The 17,842-nt window shown below is 37.6% G+C and overlaps 1 protein-coding gene across 4 annotated transcripts in view; it reads left to right on the forward strand.

The window, feature by feature from the left end:
• Nucleotides 1–17,475, forward strand: part of RAB11FIP2 (RAB11 family interacting protein 2) — a 43,171-nt gene extending 25,696 nt beyond the window's left edge. For 2 of the 4 annotated variants that reach the window (XM_084846103.1, XM_084846106.1), the window contains exons 4-5: nt 6,607–6,652; nt 12,918–17,475. In XM_084846103.1, coding sequence (XP_084702229.1) covers nt 6,607–6,652; nt 12,918–13,145 — 274 coding nt within the window. In that variant the 3' untranslated portion in view covers nt 13,146–17,475. Of the gene's footprint in view, nt 1–2,071; nt 2,267–6,606; nt 6,653–12,917 lie in introns of those variants that run through there. The other 2 variants (XM_084846105.1, XM_084846104.1) reach the window with 2 other exon arrangements.
• The last annotated feature ends 367 nt before the right edge of the window (nt 17,476–17,842 follow it).

Raw genomic sequence — 17,842 nt, forward strand, 5'->3', positions numbered from 1 at the left:
ACAAATAGCCCACCAAACAATAGAAGGTACAGTCAGATTTCAGCATGATCTTTCTGTATCTGTTTTAAAATAATCTGTATTAAACTTGATGTTTAAAAGCTATTGCCATAACGTACTACCAAGGAATACTACAGCATGCAATTGATCATGTTTATTTGGCTCCTATTCCACTAAGCTCTACCTCTACCAGAAGCAACCAGTTGTAGACTTTGTCTTTTCGATATCTGTCTTGCTACCTTCCTGTACAGATCTTCACCTGCTCCTTCCTCCTCCTGTTTATCTTTCTGATGTTGTTTGTTTGTTTTAGTCCATTTAAAAGCCACCCTTCAGTAGCATGACTCTTAGAGCAGCATACAATTTAAAAACGAATACAATAAAATAGAATTACAGAAGCCACAGCAAAACTTGCTAAACTCCAGCAAAGTTATAAAATAACATTGAAAACTGCTATAAAGCATACTAGAGTGACCAGGCAAATAAAACTCTTTGCCTGCTTTAAAAAAGAAATCAAAGCTGCATCAGGTAAGCTTCTCTGGAGAAGACATTCTATAACCAAGGCACCATACAACAGATAAGGCCCTCCAGCTAACATCTGTCTAACTTCAAATGGAGGAGGGCCTGAGATGAAGAATGAAGGGTTTGGACAGGCTCATGCGCAAGAAGATGACCTTGAAATAGTCAGGCCTCAAGCTGTTTAGCGAAGGGGTGAGGGAACCACTTTCAGCCCAAAGGCTGAATTCAATTTCGGACACGTCCTTGGGGCTGCATTCCAGTGAGGGGGTGGGTTTGAAGGCAAAAGGGGTGGAGCTAAAAAACTCACTGCAGCATATTGTAGTTTCAATATGCTGCCAGTTACTAAGCCTTAGGAGGGGCATCTCAACCTTTAAGAATTGGGGGGAAGTGAACAAAAGCCAATAAACCACCAAACAATCAGTGGTTGGGGGGAAGGGGAGGAGAATGGGGAAGGGGGTGGGGCATCTGAAGAACCCAGGAGGGCCAAATTTGGCCCCCAGGCCTGAGGTTCCCCACCCCTGGCTTAGGACTTTATACGTTACATCAGGCATGTTAAACTATGTCTGGAAACACAGCCAGTGCAGTAGTTAAGCATTGGCAAAATATGTTCCCTGTAGGTAGTCCCAGTTAATAACCTAGTAGCTGTATTTTGTTTCTCTCCGGGAAGATGTCAAAGGCAGTCCCATGTACAATACACTGCAGTAGTCCAGTTGCAATCTGTCAATGGCATGGATACAAATGGTACAAATGACTTAAGATGGTACTTTTGGGGTATATCTGTAAAATGGGATTGAGTAACCCTAGAACACATCTGAAATGTGTTGCATATCGGTAGCAATAAGCAGTGGAGCAGCAAACAGAGATAATTATATCATAAGGTCACAAATAAACACACACACACACATATATATATATATAAGTCAGAAGGGTAGCCCTTAGTGAAAGGCTTTTGAACTAAAATTATACATGTATTGATGTGTGAAAAATTAAAAATGCTCATGTGTAACTTCTTGCTGCAGTGGTGTAAATAATTCTTAGATTAACATAGTAGTGTTTGATAAATCTGACAATTTGAAATGAACTACTGAAGTATATATCCTCATTACTGTAAGTTTTCTTTATTTTTAACATATCTTTTGGAAGTTCAGTACCGTATTAGAAAGTGATTGTATTATTCAGTTTTTGTTTCATAATTAGTTGCCTTGTTATTCTAAGGAAAGACTATAATTAATCTAAAGATGTGCTAAATCTTAAAAAGGGGCTAGATGGAGGCAAAACTAATGTTAATTCTGAAGATATCAGATGTTTTCCCCAAGAATGATAATATCAAAATAAGTAAGTTTTAGTATATTGAAATATTTTTAAATGTGCTGTACCATGGCAAATAGAAGCAAAGCACATCTGACTTCTATCTCGTAATTTATAGTGACAGCTTATGTTTTGAAATGTTCCTTTGCTACTTCAAACATTTTAGAAATCACAGCTTAAGGAAAAATTAAATGTCTTAAGTAATCTCCATCTGTTTTGTTTATCTTTCTGCTTTCTTGTTGTCTGGCAGTCTCAGCTGCAACATTATTTGCCTCATCTGTGAATTTCCATGCTTCTGCACGCTGATGAGATTTAATGTTCAGGCTGCTTTGGGGTCTCAGGCATTAACTTGGAATACCTGTTGATACCAACACAGGTATTTGTCAAGTTTCAAACAACATTAATATTTGCACTGTTTTCTGTCTTGAGACTTACCTGTTTTTCCACATTTGCAAAGCATGGTTCTTCCCACTTTCAGCAAATTCTTTTTCACTGTTTTTGCTTTTTGCTATGCTGCATGCCCCTTATACAAGAAGAGCACTGGAAATGCAGCTTAAAACTGGGGAGGGAATGTTATATTCAACTGAAGTTAATAGTAAAGTGTCCATTAATTTTAGTGGGAAATGATCAGTAAACAAACATAGGATGGGGCTGTACCTCACTTAATAAAACTAAACAAGTACTAAGAAGGTCCCCATCCCTTCTTGCAAAAGGATTAAAACCAATGGATTGGTTTTAAGAACTGCCAAGGAATCAATCTTGGTCTTCAGATTGCAGATACAAAGCTAATGTAATAAACAGATGTGATGAATGCAAATCGTATAGATCTTTGAAAGGCAAATGCTGAAATAGGCTTGCTAATACAATCCAAACTGTAGTGATATTCAATACTCTGCGATGATCAAATTTACTTATCTTTTGATCTAGTACCTCCACTACAAAATTTACAATTAAGAATCTTGTATTTAATAAAGGGGGGTTTTTTTGCTTCATTTATACAGTGATATTTTCTACAAGGCCATCTTTATTTTTGAGATTCAAAAAGGCATTTAAACCATCTTGTAATTATTGCAGTTGCACAATTAATTGCAATACTGAGATAGTGGTAATTATACCAAGGAGTGTATCTGAAGTGCCAAAACATATCTTAAGGCTTTTATATTTAGAGTTGTCCCTGTGAATTTTCCCATAGTCGTTCTGAGAGAGGAAGAAAGAGTGATCTAAAGTTCTTGTTTTGCTAACTCTTAAGAAATTGTATCTTGCAATTTAGAATTGATGATGTCTTGAATTCATGGATATTAGAAATGTCCACCCTTTATGGACTCTGTGCAGATGATGATGATTTCTTCCATGATAAAGGCAGAGAGGTATCCTTTTATCCTTCAGGATTACCTGTCCTACATAGAAGGAAAAAGGGCCACCTTGCTAATTGAGTACTTCAAAGGAGGAGTGGCAAAAGGCAGAGACTAGTCCAACCTTGATCCAGGGAAGCAGGTTCTTGTTTGAGCTCTGAATACCACTTTTAGGCTTGCTAAGATATTTTTCTTCTTCCCTCCCCAATGGGCAATGATCCTTCGTGAGTTAAGTCAGTGCAGCATTTTTAGGGGCTGTCACCCCCACCACAACTGCCCCTTTGCTATCAGGTGGGCCATATGGGGCTGGAGAACAAAGGACCATTTTTGAGAGCATCAGCACTGGTTTGGATGCCTGTGCCTTCAGAGAAACACTGCTAAAGGGACCAGGCACCTCAGTCGACTTCTGCTGAGCATCCTCCCCAAAGTTGGGCCACCAGGGTTGGGTTAGCTTGCCTTGCTCTCTTTTGGGTGTGAAAATGGAGCCGTGCCGAGACAGAAGCTACTACACAGAAGAGTGGCTACAGCATGGCCTCTCTCTTTCTAGCCCATCCTGCATTCTTTGGGCTGGGGAGGAGAGGCAGAATAGAGCAGAGCTATCAAGAGGTTAATCACTTGACAGTTGGCTCATCCTTCCTCCACCCTTCAGGCAGCAGAGAGGGACAGAGGGGGAGTGAGCACTCCCCAGTACTCCTCACCCTGCAGGAGCAAGGTAACATGCAGGCCTCTGGGGAGAGAATGGCTAGGTCAAATGAAGAGTTCCAGGATACCCAGCACTTAGACTCCTCAGATGGGGAGAGTAAGGCATTAAGCTCTGTGGTAGACCTAACAGGGCTTTTCCTGGCTGTAAAGGAGATTAGGTCCATTCACAGTTCCTAAGCTGAGTTAAAAGCCTAGTATTTCAGGAGGGGGAGGCAAGGGATGAAAACAGTTGTATCTGCTTTGATCAAATAATTTTTTTGTTTCTTGACAGAGGTGGTTCTTTCATCTGTAATGGAAACAACAGATGGAAACTTATTTTTAGTTGATTATTTTAGATATTTTTACTCTGCTCTTCAGCTGAGAAGGTTCCTACAGAGGCTTACATAAAACCAGTACAATAACAAGAATAAAAGCAGAACAGGTAATTGCAATAGAAAGCAGCATTTCAGCCAAGGTCTTAAAGGTTTTTAAAATCCAGCGTAATAGAAAATGCAGCATTAAAAGACTTAAGCAAATGAAAAAAAAATCACCTGGTGATGTTGAAAATAAAGAGGGAGTTCCATAAAAGGGGTGCTACAACTTAAATGGCTTTGTATCCACTCACCACCTGCCTTATTTGACTTGATGGGAGGTCACCGAGCAGTGCCTCTGAAGTTAATCTTAATGGCTGGTCAGATTAATGAGAAGGTGGTGCTTTTGCAACCCTAGTCTCAAGCCATTTAGCCCTTTATAGGTTAAGTAGTCCAAGTATTCAGGTTCCAGCAACTGAAACTCATCCAACAAAATTTGACCAGAAGGCACATTGAACACACAAATAGCTGGACGTACCAGTAGGCTAGTAAATGTGGGGGAGTCCAGTGCTTCATGCATACAGTGATTTTATCCTTAAAGTACTCAGTGGGCTTCCGAGGATTCTCTCCTATCATCCTAATGGAGAAGACCCACCCAGAACAACTTTTGTAAACCGCCCAAAGAGCTTTGGCTATTGGGTAATATAGAAATGCAGTAAATGAAATGAAACTCCATTGGAGGTCACTATGAGGATGTAACAGTGGCAGAAAAAGTTATCCCAGGTAATTTCACTTGAGAGTGATTGTGGGTACCTCCTGAGCCATCTCCATATGCCACAGACCAGCTCTGACATAGACAGAAGCCCTAACCCATATAAAACTTGGGGAATTTCTCTGGATCCATCAGCTTCTAGAGGTTAACCATTATAATTGGTGCCCCTACTCCTTTAGAGGGTAGATTCTGTGACAAGCTTAACCCTGCTTGGCAAGCCTAACTCTTCAATTCCTTTGTCACCCATACATGACAATGGAATCAAAGAAAGTCGCCTCTTCTGAACCACCATTCTCTCACCCAGGTGGGAATACCAGATCAAGAATGTGACACACTGGGACAGCCCATGGTTGTTATGACAGCCATGAAATTCTGAGGTGCACTGACAAGGCAGCTTCAGCAAGGATGTTGAAGTCTTTCATGATAAACATACTGGAGGACCTCCACACCAGACCTGAGACCACCTCTCTCAGCTCAGGCAGGGAGACTGTTGCTCAGTGTAGAGGGCAGTACGCCAACAAAACACTCAATCTGTTTTGATTGTCCAACTCCAGGTATACACTCGAAATTGAGTCCTTCATGGAGAAGAGGTCTGTAAATAATGGTGGGATTTTCTTTATTTTAAGCATTTTTATCCCATTGTTCACCTGACAAAGGTGCCCTTAGAGGCTTACAAAGATCAATAATAACAATTCCTGCCCTCAGGTTTACAATCTAAAAGACACAAAACGAAAGGAAAAGGGATTAGGAGGAAGGAAGAAAAAAAGCAAATTCAGGCACTAGTTACAAAGCCCTTACAATGACCAGCTGGGATAGTTCATGGAAAGGAAGAGCTGAAAGTTGCTGGTCTCTCAATAGAGCTGATGGCGGCCCTGCTTCCCTTCTCCCTCTCACTGCAGCCTGGTGGAATCTTTATAGACCAGAACAGCTCCTCCACCTAACTGTCGAGCCTATATTGGTGTTGCACCAAGAACCCAGCTGAGCCCCACTATAAGAGATCTACCCCTCCCAGCTCATCCACCCAGGTCTTGGTATTATAAGATGCATCAGCTTCTTCATCTAGGATAAAATTCTGGGTATTTGATGTTTTATTGTGGGCTGGCCTGGCTTTTAACAGCGGTATTACAAGGCTGACCCCTTCCTGACTCATCCAGCCCCCCCATATCCCTTTAAGTTAGTAGCAATTAAAATGCTATTGCTGAATACCTGTGATTTTCTCCAGTATATTTACTGTCTAACATACTTCTGCCTTCCTGCTGCTACTCAAATTGTCATTCAATATTTTTATACTGAAGAGCGGTTTCCTCATAGTAAGGATGGGGAAAACGTATTGTAACATTATACAAGTTATTTTGTAGGGGGAAATGCTGCTTGCACATGATCTGAGAATGTCTTTAGCTTTTGTATCTGTTCTTCCACATGCCCCTGTCTAGATATTCAAATCCAGAAGACATCTGAAGGCTTCTGACTATTGCCTGGGTATATGTTTATATTGACAAATACTCTTCTGCTCGGGAGAAGAATTCTTACTGTTTGCAGTTTTCAAACTGGATGTGTGTGTGTCACTCTTCTACCTATATATGGACAAAATAACAGAGCATGCAGTATTTTGAAATATTATATACTGGTATATATTTATGGTATAATATAATTTTGGTTGCTTCCATAGTCTTAATGTGAATCCTGGAAACATTGAAGAGCTCCGGAAAACAATGGTAAGTAACTGCTTAATATATATTCCATTTGATATCTGAGAGAGTTTCTTCATTTTTAAAAGCTTTGTAGTTTTTAGATGATTGACACAATATTATTTTAAGAGCTTTGGAAATATTTATTTAGTTGTACCATACTCATGAACATGCTGGATTAGACCAAAGATCCATCTAGTCCAACATTTTGTAACTAACATAGCTAGCCAAATCCCTCTGAGAAACTCACAAGCAGGGTAGTTCTTCCCTGTTGTTTGTCCCCAGCATCTGGTATTCACAGAACCTCTGCCTCCAAATTTGCAGACTCTGTTTAGCTTTTATGGCTAATAGTTGTTAATAAACCTTTCCTCCCTGAATTTGTCTAATCTTTTTATATAGCCATTTAAGTTAGTGTGGTAGTGAGTTTCATAAGTTGTATGGGATTTATTTTGCCTGTTGTAAACTTACACCCAATCAGTTTAATTCAGTGATCCATTGTTCTCCTATAGGAGAGATCTGATGAACCCTATCATGAGCACAAAGCATGAGTAAGGTGGTGTGGGGTCATCCAGGCTAGCCCTATCCCTGAACAAGGGACCTGCATGCACATTGAAATGCACTTATAGAGCTGTTGCACGTGAGGGAGACCCTGATTGGTCCAGGATCCACCCTCAAGTAGATATCAAATATTGGAAAACATGATTTCTCATGCAATTTTGAATACTGGGAAATCAGCTTTCAAATGGATAGAGGAGGCTCTCCCTTTCAGAGAGTCACCATCCACGTGTAGAGGGTAATGAAAATGACAATGGAGTGGTGAGGCTAGCACGCTCTTCGTCATGCATTTAACTTACACAGATCAGGAACACCTGAATAGGGCGTAAATCCTATTGGACTTAACTTATATATGTGGCACATAAGTATGGCACATCCCATTGACTTTGAGATTTAGAGCCAAGGCATTCCCCATGGTTGTCTGGGGAATGCTGGGGGTTGTAGGGCTTTTTTTCAGTCTAAACATGCGTTGGATTATGCCCTTAAGTAGCCTTCCTGCAGGATTGCAGCCAAAATACTTGCAAAAAGTAAGCAGGATCTTGGTGTCTTAGTCATGATTTTTACTAGCTTGGTCAATTTGTCTGAAATGTTTTAATTGGCTTCTATGCATTTAAAAAATATTCATTATTATATAATGTATTGCTAGTAAAAGCTGTATTATCTTTTTTAAAAAATTAGTTAGCTTCAATTACCAAAATTAAAGGTGTTAAAATAATCAGTTTTGGGCCTTGTTCTTCTCTTGGAATAAACAATCCTATGTTACTTGGAGGTTTGAAGTCCATTTTATGCAAAATACAAGTAGAGTGTTGAAGGCACTGTTTTATTTAGTATGTTTGAAACACTAGTGTTGTAAAAATTCAAATGTTACAAGATTAGAAGTAGTTTGAAGTAATTTCAGTGATGTTCCTCCAGTGAATTATTTCTTTTCTTCCCTTGGAAGTAGTGTTTGGTAATTAAGTGTATATGGCTTGAGTTCTGGTGGTGCCAACACCTGTCTCTGAATGAACAGTGTTTAAAGAGGAGCAGTAGCCAGTTGAAAGGGCAGCGAGAGCTCTTTAAAGCCTAATTAAGAACTGAAAGGGAGATGAAGCAAGTAGGACAAGAGATGTGAAAGTGGTTTAGATGATATTCCCAAAGCAAAGTTCCTCATTAGAACAATAAACAGATGATCAAAGAATGCCAGGTTGTCATTTTATCTCTCCCTTTTCCAGTAGTTGTGACTATCGGTTTGTACCCAAATAATATTAAGTTATCAGGGCTTTCTCTGTATGTTTACATATTTGAAAACTTACCTTGTTCTTTGCTGTTTCCTGAATTTTGGGTATTGTAGCTATATTATCGGAAAGTGGCTGCAGAATATTTCTTTTACAGTTAGACTCAATTATTTAACATGTTTCCATTGTATTTTAAGTACTAAATTTGTATTGTTTTCAGTAATAACAGCATTTGCATATACATGGCTGTTTTACTTGAAATTATGTATATGGTCTGATCATAATGAAAGATAAAGCACACATAACGATATGGAGTATGGTATATAATTAAAAGTGCTATGACTTCTGCTAGTTCTTCTTTTGTAGGTTAGAAATCTAGCAGATTTTTTTTTATTCTCAGATACAAACAGATTTTTTTAGAGTTTGTGTATGTGTATACATACACATCAAGTTTTTGATTACTGAAATAGTTTCTTTTGTAATGCTGGGAGAAAATAAGTATATATGAATAGACATAAGACTGAACAAGCTTTGAATTCTGTTCCTACAGACAGAAATCTACCATACTGTAAATTTCTCCCAATCAGATACGTCTATAAAGACATGGGCATTTTTAGTTGAAGTAATGGATAAAAACAGGTTAACTGATACGTAAACCAGACAAAAATACTTCTGCTTTCAATTAGTGTCAAGAACTCAAAAAATTAAACAGTGGAATGACTACATAACTTGCAGCATTTATACTGGGTTGCTAGCTCACCCCTTCTAATTAGCCTTATTCCAACTTTGCCACCTGCATATTTTAATGATGTGATAGGTGCCAAAGTATAGATAGAGATAGCTGAAGTGAAAGGGAGTGAAGTTGAATTCTTGCATATTTGATGTGGAATGCTTCCTAAATCATCAGTGTTTATCTTCCTTAATGATAGGCTTCAGATATAAACAGAAGGCATCCATTTTGTCACCTTACCCAAGTTGAAAGTTCGATGTAAGGGCTGGAATCATAAATAGTCAAATATTTAATGTCTTAACTCTTTCAGGATCTTAGTCTTTTTTCATGGCTGTACTGGCACAAATACTATTCCTGTTTTCTGCCAGTGGACCTGTTTGAGACTTGTGTGTGTGTGTGTGGTTGCCACAAGAAATAAAACTGATTATTATTCACACATAACAACAATAATTACAGTTTTGTACACATTATATCACAGTAATTAAAACATTTTGTTTCCAATCTAAGCTATTATCCAGTGTCATTAGCAGCCAGATTCTTTATGAAGGCTAAAATTCTATACACATTTACCTGGGAGTAAGTCCTATTGAGTTCAGTGGTGCTTACTTCTGAGTAGGCATATATAGGATTGCACTGTAAATCAACTAAATTATCCCATCAGTGTTCAGTGACTCATTAGAAAGGACTGCTATTTTAAATTTCATTTCCTAAATAGCTTAAAATTCTATATGCAACATCAGCAGCCCTGTAGGTCAGTTTTAATAGGTCCTTATTTCCAGCTAAATACTGCGTTATAGTTGTAGAATATTTCTTGCTGTGCTTAAAATATAGATGTTGCAACGCACATTAAGGAGTCTGGAAAAAGAGCATAAACATCCTGATCCACAGACTACTTAGTCCCATTGAAATCTGCTTAAATTCTAGTGCTCTGATTTTTGTATCGCAGCCATGGGAGGACTAGAATGGGTAATTAGACAAACAAGGCTTAAGAAGCTACATAAAACCTTGGCTGCCTTCCTAAAGGTTGAATTGTAAAATAGAGGCAGTTCAAACAGTAGTTTTTGGATATGCCTTGGTTACACAATTCCATTCTCCACATTCCCATGGTAGACAAAGCTTGGCATGTAAAGTGGTAGGGATGAGCCACCAAAAAATGGAGCAAGGAAGAATGTTCTCTCTCTCTCTCTCTCTCTCTCTCTCTCTCTCTCTCTCTCAGTTTCTCTCTCCTACCCAGTTACTGGATTAGGGCTGGGGGGTCAGATTTAGACAGATAAATAAACCAGAGAAGGATATTGGGATGGGGGAAGGTGTGGTTCAGAAAGGACTGCAAGCTTTCAAACTGCACAGGGATTTTTCAGTCATCAGTTCTACACTGATCATTCAGCAGCCAAAGTACTGGGCATGTAACTGTGGAATCTAGCAAATGTTTATAGAACCACTGTCCTTTTCGGTTTGTCAGACACTATCTGATGACTCTAGATATTTCAATTTATTTTTTAAAATGCCATACTTTGCATATATTCCTGTTACTAGAATGACTGCTTTCAAAGGGCAGAAGAGTGTATTCATACATATTCATCAGTTGATTACTTTCATCATCAAATGATGACTTGCATGTGTGAAATGGTCATTACGCATCAATCAGTAGGAAGAGCTTTCACTTCTGACTTCACCTCAAATATCATACTTCTCAAAAGAGGCAATTCCTTCATTCAGCTGCTGGTTATGGAGTGATCACTGATATGTGCATATGTGAATTAGCCCTAACTTGCTACTTAAATATAGAAAGTGATAGATGCAGGCAAATCTTAAAATAGAGCCTGAATTCATTAAAAAGCAAGAGTGCATAAGAATTATCTCACTGTTGGGAAGCAACCAAGAAATGTTTTTGAACCACATCTATTATCCATTTTAATCGTTTTGGATTCTTTTCAAATGTAGACTGGTTCCCTTGCAGCGTCTTCTGCCAGGAAAGTGGGAAGTATTCCAGAGAAATGTTCACTTAATAACACTGCACTGTGGGTCCCAGATGGAGGCCTGTTTCCCTTAGATCTCAATTACAATCTGCTCCTGCTTTTGCTACAAACCAACAGTGAGAGCTTGGAAAGTTGGTGTACTGTAAATTCCTCAGTATTTATATTTTTCTGCAACTTCTCTTTCCCTTCTTACTGAAGTGCTGCCAGAATTAATCAGCAAAATTGTTCTAATGGTTGCAGTTTTCTCCTGGGATCATGATTGCTTTTATCTATTTGCTGTTTTTATCATGCTTTTCAGACAATTATTGTCTTCCAAAGCGGCTCACATCAGAAAAAAAAAAAAAGACAATCAGGCCCTGCTATCAGTCTTACAAACTAAAAAGACAAGACACACAAGGGAAGGGGAGTGGAGGGAAAAGTTAGAGGAGGGAGATCAGTTCTCCAAGGCCATAACAAAGTGGTGAGCTATAAACAGGTATTTATATCCAGTTTGGGCTAGGCTGATTTTCCCTTGATGGTGTTCTTGTTTGAATAGCAAGTGGTGGCTCTTATTCCTTTCACCAATGGATGGGCCTAGAGTGCTCTTTCCCCTTAATTCTGTATGAGGGAGTTGGACTTTATGGTCTTATAGGTCCCTTCCAACCCTACTATTCTATGCTTCTGCATACCCAGGGCTATAGGCAGTTGAAACCAAGTGTTGGTTCTGGCGGGGAAGGAGACTCAAGTTCCCTGCAGATATTCCTTCCCTCCTTGGTCGATAGATGCAGCCAGGTTGGACTCTGCTTTGGCTTGATATTATTCTTGGGAGGCAGGCTTCCAGTGGCCCTGGATCCCCTGGCTGATCGCAGAAGCTCTTCAACCCCAAGGCAACTCTCCCCTGGACTATGGACCAATTGGACTGTGCTCAAAAATAAACTATCCTGTTGAAGGTTGAATTTGTTATATAGCAAAATTGCTTTTGGAAAAAGGATAAATATTAGCAATGGTTCAAACCAGGATTTCATGTGTAATAGCTAAATGACCTAGGGAAAAATGTTTAATCAGTAGGTGTCCTGCATAGCTCTGTTTATTCCATTTAAACCATACATGTTTGTGCTGGGCAAACATTTGAAAAAGCTTCCATGTATGTTCCATACCAGTGCTGGTTACAAGGATTATACATAGCTTCAATGGAAAATCTACACACAATGGGAGAGCCACATAGTGAACAGTTTTCAAATGTCATATCCACCTGCTATGTAGAAACATTTTCAGTAGCTTTCACTTGGCAGGTAAAACGTAAGAATCAGTCCTTAGTTTGCATCAATCTATAGGCTGTAAAGGAAGTGTACTATAGAGAGACAGTATTACTATATCCTAATGCTTTTTAAACATTTCTTTGTATCAAGAGGTCTTAAGAATTGAGGATTCTGTTACAGCAAGCTACTCACTAATTCAAGAGGTTTGTGACCCACTGAACGTTGACCTTGAGCTCTATTAACATGAGAGTTGGACAGGAACAGTGCTACTGTCTGGTATTCCATGAATGAGATTAGGACGTTAGGTTAGACATATTTTTTGCTATATTTTTAACACTTTTAAAGAATTTCGCACTTTATAGCTTTAAGCCAACAATGAATCTTGCACACTATAAAAATGCATTTACAGTATGTTTGACTCAATGAGTCATCCAGCTACACATTATCTGAACCAGATAAGCAGCTTGTCCAAGGTCAGTACTGCAAGTGTTTTCCTTTGTTCCTCTCTATACTGTTATGATATATTAAATGTAATGCTTCAAGTTCTGTAAGTTTTTTTTTTTAACCTTTTTATTCTAGGATGGGAATCCTTTTGATGTTGCTGCAGGATATCGTAACCTTACATATGAAGAGGTCTTACAGGAATTAGTGAAACATAAAGAACAACTGAAGAAGAAGGACACCCATATTCGTGAACTTGAGGACTATATTGACAATCTTCTTGTACGAGTAATGGAAGAAACTCCCAGTATTCTCCGAGTGCCATATGAACCTTCTCGACGAGCTGGCAAATTTTCCAAAACCTAAACCAATACCAACACTCCATGGTATTTCTTTAATAGGATGGATTGCTTATTGCAGTGTTTTGATATCTTAATTCCAATTATCCACTCTTTTCATTCTGAGAGAATTTGACTCTAAATATTGCTTGGTATTACCTAAACTGGCAATCTGTACATGAGCTATATAACATCTTACAAAAGTAAAACGTAGGTTTCATTTGTTGTAAAACATTCCTTTTACTTTAAGCATTTACTTGCAGGTGTATTTTCTTTTAAATATTATAGCTTAACTTTTACACAGTTGTAGAGCTATGATCCCACACACATACTTGAATATTTATTTTGCACTTCCATCAATCTCTTGATGTTACAGCGTGCTGTCAAAGTGGATGTGCACAAGCAGGATGTGTTTTGCAGCTCTAAACATGAAGGAAAGTGTGATAATGTAAGACTTTATTATTAACATTTTATGACTAGGAATCACCAAGATATACTTAATAATGAGGAAATGTCATATGATGTTTTTGCATAAGGATGTTGACACTATTGATTCTGGAAAGAAATATATTTGAAATGGTTACATTTGAAGCTCTTTAAGGATTTTGGGCTTTTGAAATAGCAAATAGCAAGTTATTAAAATCTGTATGGATGAAACAGGAGCTGGATATATAAGAATACAGCATACACTTGTTTAAACATACAAGTATACATTAAGACTGAGCCAGTAAAACAGTAGACTGATGAATTAATGCCTCATTTGCTTAAAGTCTATATGAGCTAGTGGAGATAAGGCTGACGGGGCCATAATGTTCTGAAGAATTAGCATGTCAGCATATAGGTAATTCCTTGGCTTTTCCAAATTTGAAACAGGAAATGGAAATGATGTGTACTTGTCTTAACTGACCTAGGGAATTGCTGTTTAAAATAGGTTGGAGGGTTGTTGTTTTTCAAGACTATATTCGGTGTCAAAATCAAATATTGCCCTTCACTTAAGACAGATAGGTGTATTTGATTAAGCATGTCTCTGACTCGGTAACGTTTGTGTATATAGTGTTGTGTGTCTATTTCAAAGTGGCAAAATGCAATTTCTAATGGAAAACACTGCCATGAAGGGAATATTGTTTACTATACCAGTAATCAAAAAGTTGTTATTTTAATTTGCTTTATACAAGACTTTAAGCAGAGTGTTTACTAGTGTGAAATGCAAAATAGGCTCAGACATAAGGTAGATGGGGTGTTGAGAAGAGGGCGTTTTATTTTCGGATTTTCATGTATTTTTTCCTAGCTTGTCAAAGAACATTTTTCAAACATGGACATAAGGAGGACTTTTCTGAGGAGGAGAAACTGAGGAATAAGACATTTTCCCTGTTTTAGAATTATAAATGATACTAATTCAAAGTGTTTTTGATTTTTTTCCTCACTAACATGCCAAGAATTTTTAAAATCAAAACACTCTTGTAACTGGAATAGAATAGCACAGAGCTGTCATGAGGAGATGGCGGGGCAGGAATGCTTGTATTCTTAAATATTTTCAGCTATATTAGGCAGAATACTGTGCCATAGACAGAGATCCATTTTGTTTCAACGGGTCTCCATCTATTTTCTCTATAGTGGTTTGGTGGCTCCTAATTAATGGGTAAATCTCTGAAGAACATGCAGAGTTTTTCCCCCTGTATTTCAAGTCTACATGCATTTTACTTTATTCAATCAAACTTGAGTGCCAAAGGATACATTCTAAGCTATTTTTTTGTGTTTAAGGTTAGCGTCTGCATTTGAAATAGATATTTACCTTCATTGTTTATACCAGAATGTATTTTAAAAATCCATTGCTCGTTTATAGCTTGCAGATATTTCACAATACCACAGTTAATGACTTCCACCCATGATTTTTGGGAACAACTGGGCCATTGATGTTTAATTTGAACCTCCATTATATGCAAATTTATCATGCCTCTTCAGTGAGTGTTCCTCAAGTGCAACAGAAGAGGACAGAATTCTAAGCTCATAATGTTCTGAATTTTTAATCTCTACCACCTTTCAAATTACATCTATTAGAATTTTCATGTGAAAGATCAAAATGTTTGTCTATAGCACTTTTGATCAATGTAGCAGAGCGAATAAGAACTTTAGGTGAAAATGTTATGAAGGGTTTTCATATGCTCTCCAGTCTGGTTTTTCTATCTGATCTGTAAGTGAATTCATGCACCATTTTATTTCCAGTATTTAATGGCAAAAATCAGAAGAGAAGACATGTATGGTAACTAAAATGGACACAATGCAATTTTTACAAACAACAAAAAGCATCATCACTTATGTATAAAAAGGATGACTAAATATATTGACTAAATATCATTTTAAAAGCTGATCTATATTCTCTGAGCATTTCGCACAGTCTAGGTACACGGTCACTAAGGCTACAGGACAGGCACAGGATTGCCTTGTACAAATATTTGCTTACAGGAACAACTACCAAGTCCCAGCTGTAGTAGAAATGAGGAGAGACAGCCTAGGACAACAGGTTTGTTGTGCTTCTACCTCCTCAGGAAGGTACAGTGCAACTCTGCTGTGAGTACAACCTCGGTTATATCTCACTCCAGTATTAGTGTGTCCTCAGATTCTGTGATTCTCTTTAACCCATATACAATATTCATTTTAGAATAAAACACTGCATCCAAAATATTCCATACTTGCCTGCAGCATAAAATAGTTTCTGTTTTAGTTCCTAAAATTTAGGAGCTTCAGAATTCATCCTCCAATGCCACATACTATCTATCTCCCGAATAGGCAATGTGGAGCATGCACATATTTCACACATTCTTGTGTATCTTTCTTGTGAAAAATCAGCATAAAGGACTTACTATGAATCATATGTGCTTTATTCCTTTTGAAATAGTACTGCATACCAGCAGAATGGCTAGTACTTCTTACAAAACATATGAAGGTCATTTTTGTGAAAAATTACTGTCAACAAAAAGAATGCTTAATATTATATTCTAGCTGCTGTATTTTATGTTGAACTTGATTTCCACTTACCAATGAATGTAGAATTATCCATAGATTATGCTTAACTACACCTATTATTGTTGGCTGTAAATCAAGGACTAGTTGTGATGTTCCACGTTTGAAAATATTTCCTTGTATTTGAAGGTTTATGACTGGGATCATATTCTCAATTAACCATTTTAATAAGTTGTCCCCCCTAGTTCTTTGCTCAAAAATATATATTTACTGCTGCACTGCAATATTAGTTACTACTATATATTTCAAAAATGTAATGTAGAGTAAGGGCCTCCCCACAAGCTGAGCTCCATGTATCCCTAACAGTTGTAGTAGCAGTAGAATTGAAAATGTATGTTTTGTATATCAAACAAAATATGTTTGATATACATCAGATTCTTTACTCTTTCAAAGCAACTGAAGAAGGGTCACAGCACTGATAGATGAAAAGGTCTGTTTTAAGTTCTGTTAAACTATTCTAGGTATTCTAAGTGCTGAGTGTAAAAATCAAGTTGTGCAGAAGCATGAGTTGCATTCCTAAATCCTCATTTGTATGTGACCAAATTGGCTCTAAATCTAGGTACAGTTCCTAGCAGTATTTAATATGCAACAGCTATAGCACTTTAATTGATTGACTTTTTAAAAAGGTTTTCAGATTGATTTTCTCTTAAGTAAGGTACTTGTTCCTGAAGCATTGTTGGCCCTCTCTTGTCTTGATCCTTCAGATTCTGTGTTCAGGAAATCTGCAGTATTTACAATTCATTCTGTTACAAATGGTACAACCACTTTGTTCATCATAGGTGGTTAGATATTATATTTATTTGATACTATGAAATGCTATATGTTATAGAGTTGTATAGCAAGTCTACAAAAAAATATGAGCATGGCTTGGACAAAAGAGGGTTCATTTGTTTTTGTGCAATGACTAATAATTTGTACTTCCTTTTTTCAAAAATGGAAAGTCATAATTTGTGTGGCACCTGTGTGCGTAGAATGATGAAATGCATGAACGATCATTTTGGTTGCATTTGTAAGCTTGAACACTTTTTATTTAATCAGAATTGTAATCTTAAGTTTAGATTACCTCCCAATAATTGTTGCATGTCAAACACCAATAAAATGCCACTGTGCACTCCAACCACTTGTCTTGCCATTCAGATATATTCAGGGCAACAAGGTTTTAGAATCGAAATCAAGGTTTGTCATATATGATGGGCATGCTATGAAAAATCAACATATGGTCATTTGCAATGGTGATATGGGGGGTGGTATAAATTGTCCAGGACCTCTAGAAATAATATATATACTACTACTAATATTATTAGTACATTAGTACATAATAAATTCACTGTCAACCTGAAAAATGGGCATAAGCTGTAATTTTGAAAGAAAACTAAAAAAAAGAATAGTCATGGAGTATGCAAATCCCTTACGAGAGCAATTCAGAATGTATTTTGAAATGTCTCTATTGTAATGGATGCCCTGAAAGATTTTTCTACAAATAAACCTTTCCTTGATCTTCCAAGTGATCAGGCTTCAGCATTAACTTCAGTGTCAGGAACAGCTCACTTTCACAGTAGAATGTGAATGCCAAGATGCTCCTAAAGCGAATAAGAAATCTTTGTACCCTGACAATTATCTGTACTGAAGTGCCCAAGTCTGCGTAGCTCTGGGTTGGAGTTTATAGCTATAATCGAACAACCCTTTTAAGGCTGTACATAGCCT

The sequence above is a fragment of the Heloderma suspectum genome, chromosome 3, assembly GCF_057233095.1.
Source record: "Heloderma suspectum isolate Gila_16-S chromosome 3, 16-S_ref, whole genome shotgun sequence".
NCBI classification, from domain to species: domain Eukaryota; kingdom Metazoa; phylum Chordata; class Lepidosauria; order Squamata; family Helodermatidae; genus Heloderma; species Heloderma suspectum.